Source organism: Leopardus geoffroyi, chromosome B1, assembly GCF_018350155.1.
Source record: "Leopardus geoffroyi isolate Oge1 chromosome B1, O.geoffroyi_Oge1_pat1.0, whole genome shotgun sequence".
In the NCBI taxonomy this organism is placed as follows: Eukaryota; Metazoa; Chordata; class Mammalia; order Carnivora; family Felidae; genus Leopardus; species Leopardus geoffroyi.
Window position 1 is genome coordinate 149,852,147 of NC_059327.1, and position 10,986 is coordinate 149,863,132.

The 10,986-nt window shown below is 35.9% G+C and overlaps 1 protein-coding gene across 1 annotated transcript in view; it reads left to right on the forward strand.

Annotated features, from left to right (window-relative positions):
* Window positions 1-10,667, forward strand: part of LOC123596454 (transmembrane protease serine 11G-like) — a 31,265-nt gene extending 20,598 nt beyond the window's left edge. Inside the window, exons 6-10 of the mRNA XM_045474945.1 lie at window positions 140-178; window positions 1,052-1,223; window positions 2,342-2,601; window positions 6,397-6,539; window positions 9,056-10,667. Of these exons, the coding sequence (XP_045330901.1) occupies window positions 140-178; window positions 1,052-1,223; window positions 2,342-2,601; window positions 6,397-6,539; window positions 9,056-9,214 (773 nt within the window). The 3' untranslated portion in view covers window positions 9,215-10,667. The remainder of the gene's footprint in view (window positions 1-139; window positions 179-1,051; window positions 1,224-2,341; window positions 2,602-6,396; window positions 6,540-9,055) is intronic.
* The last annotated feature ends 319 nt before the right edge of the window (window positions 10,668-10,986 follow it).

The following is a 10,986-nucleotide window of genomic DNA, read 5'->3' on the forward strand; positions in this document are numbered from 1 at the left end:
ATTTCATTTTATTGCCTTAAAATTAAAGAATGTCCTGACTAACTCAGCTCATCCCAACCAGAAATATTCATGTCATGTAGGCATAGTATTTCCAAATTATAATTGTTCTACTGCTGAGAAATCATCTTGCTTTTTCCAGATATGAATGAAGCACAAGCAGAGCACATTCTGAACAGCTGTAAGTTCGAGAATATCCCTGTGATGTTTAGAAATCAAATGCTAAAATTCAAAATACTGCTAGCGTTTCTCTATCCCCAGGTTTACTATTTCCCAAAAGTATGAAATATCTCTGAATGGATACATGATTTAACACTCTGTAAGAGGAAAAATTATTATTAATAATAATTGGCCATGCCTATATGGGCTCCTTGGAAACAACTTACTATTCCTCACAGAATGTTTCCCTGATAACTTATTTTAACAATTCCCTATCATTTTATTGTATTTATTCTTATTTGGCTCACTTTGTTAAAGTAGAAAATTTTGCTTAGAATTAAATAACACCCGTTAATTTTAATGTGTGAATTTTGATACAGTTGGGTAATGGCTATAATATTAGACAGGTATTTTAAATGTACCAATGGTATTTTTCTGCAATAAGTAGTATACATTGTGCACTCAAAATTGTCAACGATCATGAAGTAAACTGTTGCACATAAGAAAATGACCTAGTAAGATATGAAAAAACAAACTTTAAACTGAAATTGCTTTAAATGCACTAGGGAGGATATTAAATAGTTTATTTTTTAAGTTAATCCTTTTTCAATTTGAATGATCATTATTCTATTACATAATTTTGATTAATTTTTTGAAGGCAAGACAAACTTATAACTGTTTCCATCTTTAAGTGCTAAACATGCCTTGACATGTTTAAAACACTGTTTATAAATAACCATCTTATAGCTACACTTGTTGCGAGCGCAGCATAATGACAGAGAAGTTGAATCTCTATAATGTACAGCTAATGCTAATGTAACATTGTGTGTCAACTAAAATGAAACAATAAAATAAAAATAAAACAAAACAAAACTATCTTATTTCCTTCTGACAGGTTGTGGTAGAGGGAGAGAGTTTCCATCCATGGAACGAATTGCTGGAGGTTATCCTGCAAAAAGAGCTGATTGGCCATGGCAAGCCAGCCTGCAAATGGACGGCATCCATTTCTGTGGCGCGTCTTTGATCAGTGAGGAGTGGCTCCTGACTGCTGCTCACTGCTTTGACATGTAAGTCCTCAGTCTATACCAGCAGGATGACCAATTTCACCTTCTTTTCTTACCTTCATCTCTCATAATTCTCAAAAATTTTTCATTCTTTTATGAGCATCTTAGGCCTCCCACTGGAACTCAACATTGTGAAGCAGGCTTAGGAAGAAATGACAGTAACTAAAGAATAGTAGAAAAATTAGAGAATCTTCAGCTGCAACTGGAAATATATTCCCCAGAAATCCTAATTTAACTAAGAACAAGACAACACTTCAAAAGTTAAGCACACTCACCAGTTTTCCTAAGATATATTGTGGATTTTTTAACTCTGCTAATAGTACCCTGATGCACAAATTTACATCAGATTATCCCACATGAATGTCTTTAGTCCTGCACTTTAATTATATCTTTTTTGAAGATGTAACATATGGGATACATGGAGATAATAATGAGATACAGTAAATCTAGTGAAATTCATATCAAGTGGGAAAATATTCTGAGTAAAATGTTAACTAAAAATAAAGGATGACAAAACAATCAATATATAAAGTGTGCCTCCAAGTTGACACCTCTCCCTCTCCTTCTCCCTCCCTTCTCCCTTTCTTTCTCTCTCAATAGCTATACATACATTTATATTACTGCATGCATATGGGGGTATATATGTGCATGGATGTGTACATATATGGGCACATAAGTCTAATTTTTTATTTATTTATAGGCTTTTCAACTACTCTGTATTTCTTTCATAATCAAAACTAGCAATAATATTTTGTTTCCTTTAGAAAATACAAACTCCCCCTCAAGGGGAGTAAGCTACCTTAGAATGGGGAGGCGGGGCGGATTTGTATCACCTAAATGAAGCAGAGCAATCCTGGGGGAGATACCTCAAGTAGAGTGGGAAGACCCCAATCAACTCTCACCTTAAACAATTTTCTTTTAACTTTTTTCTTTTTTTTAATTTATTTTTTAAATTTGCATCCAAGTTAGTTAGTATATAGTGCAACAATGATTTCAGCAGTAGATTCCTTCACCTTAAACAATTTTCCCTTCTACCACCTCTATGTCCTATGCTTATTCGGAGTCCTGGGCAACTTTAGATCAGAAATGAACCAACTGTAATACTTTTAATCTGTGATCAGTTACAAAAACCCCAAACTCTGGATGGCTAGTTTTGGAACAACTCTCAGCCCTCCTCTGATGAGAAGAAAAATACAATCAATTATCATTCACAACAACTATGCTACCCATAAGCATGATGACGACATTGCTGTGGTGAAGCTTTCCACCCCCGTCCTCTTTTCCAATGATGTGGGCAGAGTCTGTCTCCCAGATGATACTTTTGAAGTCTTGCCTCAGAGTCCAGTGTTTGTCACTGGATGGGGAGCATTAAAAGCTAATGGTGAGTATCTCAGTAAAAAGAACTAAGCAAAAAATGCAAAGCTGTCTTCCATTTGAATGGAGATATAAAATAAGATACAAAATCAAAATATTGAATGTAAGAGATGAAATCAAGATGTACCATGAAAAATATCACAAAACAACAAACAAAAAAAACAGATATGGTGACTTATGGAAACTTTGGCTATTACTATTAGACAGTATCTATGTTTAATGCTTTCTTTATGGGCTATTTTGGTTATAATTTTACAGCTAGTTATAACTTCCTTTTCAAAAGTTATTAAGGCATATTTTTTTCATATCATTTACTTCTTTGTTGCTGTCTCTTTTTTGTATTAAAAAAATTTTAATGTTGATTTATTTTTGAAAGAGAGAGACAGAGACAGAGAGATAGAGCATGAGCAGGGAAGGGCCAGAGAGAGAGGGAGATGCAGAATCCAAAGCAGACGCCAGGCTTGGAGCTGACAGCACAAAGCCCAACACAGGGCTTGAACCCACAAACTGTAAGATCATGGCCTGAACCAAAGTTAGACGCTTAACCAACTGAGCCACCCAGGAGCCCCATGTTGCTGTCTTTTATATGTAGAGATTCTGCCATGGCTGCATGAATCTTAAAGTATGTGATTTGTGAGCAGTAATAACGATAAATTTCTGTAATGTGTCATACAACTAAACAAAAACAGACTTAAGCAATTTTTTTAAGTAAACAATTTAAATGTCACGCCTGATGCTAACTATTAAATGGGACCCCTCTGATCCATGTATCTATGGAGCAGGTTTTAAGCCTCAGGATTTATACAGTTCAAAAGTACAACATTTTACTACATTTAATAATACACAATACACTGCAAAGATAGATCTTCAGATCTTGATCGGAGTCTCTGTTTCTACCTTTCTTAGGCGAGCAATTTACATATAGTTTAAGCAGCCTTTGAATTTCTGATTCTTGTTCCAGTCTCTTGTTAAAAAGTTATAGTCTTATTTATGTACTTGCTCCAAAGATAGCTTTTATGTACTAAGTCTCTGTCACTTCATTTTTATAGAAATCTGCTTCCCTTCAATATGAACTCCAAAATTCTGATGTTGGGTCCAGGTTGTTATACTGTCATTATAATCTGAGAGTTCTTTTCCTCATCTTGGGGGATCTGCCTGTTCTATAGGCAATGGTGATGAGAACAAAGGGGAATCAAATCCTTTGGGATTAGAAGGCCACTATACTGACTAGGGTAGAAATGGAAAGCATCTACCACTAGGGCAATACCACTACACTTCCTCCAGACCCTAATTAAACTTAACACCACCCCCTCCCAGAGTAGTAGTTTGGGAGTGATTTGGGACTTCATCATGAATCATTCAATGCCCAATAGTGTGTAGATTACTAAACTTTGATCTATCTACTCTAACAAGTTGTATACTTTCCAGAAATAATGTTACAAATTTGTAAGACGTCAGTCTAAAGTTAAGCATTAAATATTTGATTATGGTTTTCTCTGTATTTTGAAACTGAGACAAGGACTAAGGTTTTCTTCTCTTACTTCCCCAAATTTTTCCAATTATATCTAATTAGAAATCTTGTTACCAGACAGCTTGTAAAATAGAAACTTTCTACTCTGGATGGTTTCTTCCTTGAATAGTTGATAATGTAAAATAGCTTCTTATATTGTTAAGCACTTGAATTGACTTTTTAAAAGTTGAGATTAAGGAATTATAAGCACTTGAAGTTTAAAACTAGGCATCCTAGGCCAATTAACATAACACATAAAAGTAGGCACACAGATGGGGCGCCTGGGTGGCGCAGTCGGTTAAGCGTCCGACTTCAGCCAGGTCACGATCTCGCGGTCCGTGAGTTCGAGCCCTGCGTCGGGCTCTGGGCTGATGGCTCAGAGCCTGGAGCCTGTTTCGGATTCTGTGTCTCCCTCTCTCTCTGCCCCTCCCCCGTTCATGCTCTGTCTCTCTCTGTCCCAAAAATAAATAAACGTCGGAAAAAAAAAAAAGTAGGCACACAGAAATTATAAATAGTTTAAATAAAATTGATTAAAACCTAGGAATACCTATAAATTTTAAATGTCAATTAGAGAGGACAAAAGAGATAGTATTGAATATTGCTGAAGCATCTACACAAATAGTTTAGCCTGTTCTAAAAATCTGTATAAAGAATAGATAGTGAGCAGATTCTTTCACTAGGACCATTTCAAAGAGAATCAGAAATGAAGAGAAAATGGTCATATAATGACCCTCCAGTGCTTAAAAATGGTGAAGAAATGCACCAGATCCTAGATAATCTTTAATGACTATAAAAGATTTAGGCTTAGTTTTTCAGCAAGATAGTTAACGCTAGGTAAGTGAATTTACTAGGCTTAATACAAAGAATTAGATTTATTTACAGTTAGTGACAAAATCTCTAGAAACCTATATCTTCTCTAATAAAAGCTCTAGCACTCTCTAGCCATCTTTGGCATTGAAGTGCAGCTTAGTACAATGAGGGTTTTAAATACATAATTTCATACTCTACAATCCACTCCAATAGCTTCCATTGGCTGAAATCTAAATGTGGGACAAAGCATTATCATAATTGGTTACATTAATTACTTTTTTAAGTTTACTTATTTAAGAGAGAGAGAGAGAGAGAGAGAGAGAGAGAGAGATGGAGCACAAGTGGGAGAGGGACAGATAGAGAAGAAGAGAGAGAATCCCAAGCAGGCTCCTCACTGACAGTGTTAGCCAGATGCAGGGTTCGAACTCATGAACCATGAGATCATGCCCTGAGCTGAGATCGAGAGTCAAACACTTAACCAACTGAGCAACCCAGGCACCCTAACATTAATTATTTTTTAACCCTTACAACAGACATGTGAGATAGGTATCATTTACTCCTTTTAGCAAGTAAACTGATGTTTAGTGAGATTAAATAACTTGCCCAAGGCTAAATAGCACATAAATTGTGCAGTATTCAAACTCACACGTGCTACTGCTAAGCCTAGAGTCTTTAGCACAGAATTACCCTGATTCGTTGGTCAAATTGACAGCACTGCCCTCCTTCCTCCTTTTAATTGTCTTTGAACCTTTTGTAAACAGTGCATCCATCTTTATATGAAGGACTAATACAGTCTTTAAAATAAAAGCTGCTCAGGGGTAATGAGAAGAATACAATGACTAAAACGGTACAATACACAATTAAAAGCACTTTTCATATAACAACAAATCAATGAATGTGTGGATCATTAGTAAAACAAGATTTAAATCTTATCTTGGTATTGGTTACTTACCCTGGAATTAGTTGTGGACAGCCATTTGAGCTATTATCAAAGTAGATATGGTCTTTTTGATGAAGCAGTAGGGTTCCATTTATTCAGTATTAAAATTACTTTCTGATCGTACAACCTCACTCTATACTGCTCTTCCTGAAGGTAAACTATCACAGATTTTCCCAGGTGGTGAAAAATGCCCTGGGTTTAAATGTGATGTTATCCTCCATTTAGCTATGTGATCAGAGCAAGACTCATAACCAGGTAAGCTTTGGTTTTCTCATCTGAAAAAGAGAATATTCATACCTACTTTTGTTGGTTGTTGCAAGGATTAAATAAGATAGTGGAAGTAAATGTGCCAAGAATGGTACCTAGCACCTAGAAGGCACGCAAGAAATATAACTTGAACCTGAGCACTGTCATTGAGCTCAGAGTCCTACAACTTTAAGACATATATCTTATCACCAGTACATCCTTTATAAAACACAACAATTAACTATCATAAGCAACAATGTGAAAATTCTTCATCTATTAATTATTTTCTTCTTTAGGTCCTTTTCCCAATACTCTGCGACAAGTTGAAGTAGAGATCATAAGTAATGATGTATGTAATCAAGTTCATGTATATGGTGGTGCTGTATCATCAGGAATGATATGTGCTGGATTCTTGACAGGAAAGCGAGATGCCTGTGAGGTAAGAATAGACTCAAATCCACAAAAATGAGTGTGTTGAATGGAGGTGGCCTCACTGACTATAGACCGATGTCACTTCATACAACTATAAAATTAAGTTGATGAGGAGGGAAGAGAGTGTAAAAAGAGGGAATGGGAGAACCTTAAGAAATACTCCTCATTTAACACCCTCGTATTGTCCAGAACCATATGTAAAAAAGGACCATCAGTTGCAAATTAGTACTTTGATTAGAGAAAAAGACTGGAAGCAGAGAGTAGAAACCAAGCCAAGAAGCCACACAATCATTGCTTCAAGTCGCAATGATAACCAATTAGGTGTCTGACCCCTACTACTTGTAAGGCAACTATGGAATGGAGTCTGAAGATCCCTCCATGGCCAGAGCCATCATCCCACCAGCGCTTCACCCTTTTGACCATTAGCAGTCTACATTCATATAGAATCACACCATTTAGGAAGAGAATACATTTATCAACACTTATTCATATTAAAGTGTTGCCTCACAAATTATATCTAAAAACTAAATAAATAGCATTTCACTAAACCATACAAAACCTTAGGATTAAACATTTAAGGAGAATATCAATTTTAAAGTCAGGCTACTTAAAAGATTAAAAATAAGTAACTAAAATAATGAAGTTTTAACTTGGGTCCAATAGTTTAGCAATTCTTAAAAGATTAGGAAATGTTTTGAGAATTTGACACATATGAGTGCTTTACTTAAATGCAAAGGGCCCACTTTTGATCTGCCACTACCTGGCTGTAATGTGATATAATAAATATTCATTCACTTATTCATTCCATTTTTCTTTTGTATATTGCAAGGTAATGTGGCAATTACTGAAGGAAATATAAACATTTAAAAAAAAAAGCCTACACTGAATCCACAATGAATTTACAATCTAATAATATAGCAAACAAGTAACGAAAAGAACAAAAACATAGGATTTGGTTACATATTCTGAATATAAGATCTCCTTCCACTCACTTTCCTTCCTGAGGAGAAGCAAAAACAAGGTGGTCCACAACACAACCAGATAACATGACTTTTGAGCAGAAACATAAATCTACGTAAAAGATGTTCTCTTTCCATTGGTCCATGTTCCATGCTTCCTTCGCCAGCAGCAAAGTAAAATACTAAGGACCTAAATTAGGATGTGGTCTTACAGGAAAAGAGCTGAGAAGCATTGCTTTTAGTAACCAGAGTTTTCACACTCTGTCCACTGAGCCCTAAAGGCTACATGGAAAGAGAAGGGAAGGGAGCTAAGAGCCAAAACTCTAGGATCCCAGGCCTGCTTCAAACAGGATCATTTGTCTTATAAAATAAGTCTATAATGGGATTCCATATAGGTTTATTGCTAAAAGATAAATTTAAAAATCATCTGTCTAAACCTTGGGTTAAAGATATCAGGGAAGTCCTCAGGATTCACACACTTCAAACCAGTTCACTAGGGCTAGGGATTAAACCTTAGTTTGGAAACAAAATCTGTCAGTGATAAATAGTACATATTTGCCTGGAGTGACCTTTGCATACCCTCCTCTTCACACACCTATTGCTGCACAACAATATAGCATCCAGGACACCTTCCTATCAATTGGTATGAATGGAACAAGGTGCAATTCAAATATGGGGTGCCTGGGTGGCTGCTCAGTCAGTTAAGCCTCTGACTTTGGCTCATATCATGATCTCACGGTTTGTGAGTTTGAGCCCTGCATCAGGCTCTGTGCTGACAGCTTAGAGCCTGGAGACTGCTTCAGATTCTGTGTCTTCTTCTTTCTCTGTCTTTCCACTGCTCGCTCGCTCTCTCTCTCTCTCTCAAAAAGAAATATTTTAAAAAGTTAAAAAAAAAAACACAAATTCATAGCAAGTGACTATATCTAGCTAACAGAAGAGGCTTCATGGAGGTGACATATAGTTGAGCCTTGAGTTCATCACTTATGTAACTATTATTGTATGCCTGGACTCAGGTTCAGTTTGTGCTCCCTGTTTAGATAGAGCAAAACTAAAAACTATACAAGGGTAAAACTGAAATATTAGCTTTATTCACACTATTCCAGATGAAGATATTAACACAGGTAAGTAGAAGTAGTAAGATAAAAACAGGTAATAAGCAATAAATTCGATTGTTATATTAATAACAATGGTAAGTAAAAACAGAATTCATTTTATATGCTTTTGTTTATTTTATTTTTTAAATTTTTTAATGTTTCTATTTTATATGTGAAAGAGAAGGAGAGCATGAGCAGAGGAGGGGCAGAGAGAGAGAGGGAGACACGGAATCCAAAAGAAGCTCCAGGCTCTGAGCTGTCAGCACGGAGCCCGACACGGGGCTCGAACCCACAAACCATGAGATCATGACCTGAGCTGAAGCCAGACACTTAACCTACTGAGCCACCCAGGCACCCCTACATAATTTTATTTAAAATATTAATTTAATAGCCATTCACAGGCTCATAAACTTTCATTTTTTACTCCCCTTTATTTATTGCATTGACAATGTACATTTCTTCTTCTACAGGGTGATTCTGGAGGACCTCTGGTTATAGCACGTGATAGAAACTGGTATCTTATTGGGATAGTAAGCTGGGGAATAGACTGTGGAAAAGAAAACAAGCCTGGACTTTACACCAAAGTGACTTGCTATCGGGACTGGATTAAATCTAAAACCAACATCTAATGCAACAATCACCTGTACATCCAAAATGTTAATGTGGTCGCTAGCAAATTGTTTTGCTAGAATGTGTTGCTATGTATATTGTCATCAAGTTCAAGATGCAAATAAGCATGAACGGACAACATTCCCCTTAAACATGAGGAAAGCAGACTTTCTTTTACATCATCTGAAATGTTTTGCTAACCTGAACATACAAGATATCATCAACTCCACAATGATCTGCCATTGCTGCTAAGTGTCTCCCATGATCTCCTTGCTCATTTTTCTGTTCCTACTCATTTAAAATGAGAACAATCCAGTTTAATCAGACAAGTACCAATTGGCTAAGCATTCTCTATTTTTTCTTCCCCGACAGGGTACACTGCCCTTCCCTGACTCTACAGTTTTCATGTTCCTCACCAAATAATCTTCATTAAGAATCTGTAGGTTCACTGTACTAGACAAATCAAGGTAATTACTTCTGGCCAGTGTGAACACAAATGATGGAGGGGCACTAGGCATGAAACTGGGACTTAAGAGATGGCCCTCCTGTCAGCCCTTTCCCATTTGTCTTCACATGCACATTCACCTCTCTCTGAGACCTGAAAAACATTGACATGACAGTGTAGATTTTAAACTCTAAACAACTACCTAATATTTGCTTTGGAACAATAAATAAATCTGTGTACCAGACAGAAAAACTGAAAACACTGCCTAGCACAGATTCTGTGCTACCCTATCTAAAAATGCCTTTTTTTTTTTTTTTTTGTATTTAGAAAATAAAGAGAAAGTTTCTTGGTCTTTTTGTTAAACGGAAATGAGAAGATAAAAGGACTCTGTGAGAAGGAGCTCCTTTCCATCTCTAAAAATGAGAGATGTTCCAAACCTGGTATAAATTAACTTTTCACTTATGTTTTATTATATCTTACTGCATTTTCTTTTCTAAATAGCTTTATTTTCAATCAACTTCAGAACAAGTAAAGGACCCACAGAATAAGAAGCCAATATAAATTAGATATTCATAAGTCATTTACATGAGAAGCCAATATAAAATTAGATATTCATAACCAATTTGATATAAGATTTTGGAAAAGATCTGATTGTCTAATATTTAAATTTACTGTTAAAAAATGGCTGGCATTCTTTATAGTATTTTTGGAGAATACTCAAATAATCCAGAAAGCATCTTTGGAGAGATTTAATTTATATGACAAAATAGTCATTTTCATATGTATTTAAATGTATATTTTCTGACACTATATATGGACTAGTATTCAACAAAACTCAAACTTTTTCTATGCTTCTAAACCTTTGCTCCCCCTGTTATGATTAATTTGGCTAATGAAATAACTGCTGTGCTAAGATTTTCTTCTGAGTTTTATATCAGCTGAGAGTCTTTCTTGGTCCACATACATAATGTTATATTGTATAGATTAAAATATATTTATAATAATAAACCCAACCTCATTTCCTTTGAGTCATCAATATAGCATTACACATCTCAACTTTTGCCCTGATGACATTAGTCAGAGATAATTCTTTGTTGTGGGGGGAAGGTGGCAGCTATCCTGTGAACTGTAGAATGTTTGCAACATTTCCTACCTCTATACACTAGATGCCAGTGGTAACCCCCACCAAGTTATAATAACAGCAAATGTATCCAGATATTGCCAAACATTGTCTGTGGGGCTAAATCACCCCCATTGAGAACCACTGCCATGGAATCAACAGTCAGAGGAAAAAAGTCACTTGTTAAAAATCTTACAACCACAATTTTCTTACATGGGTCTGAGCAT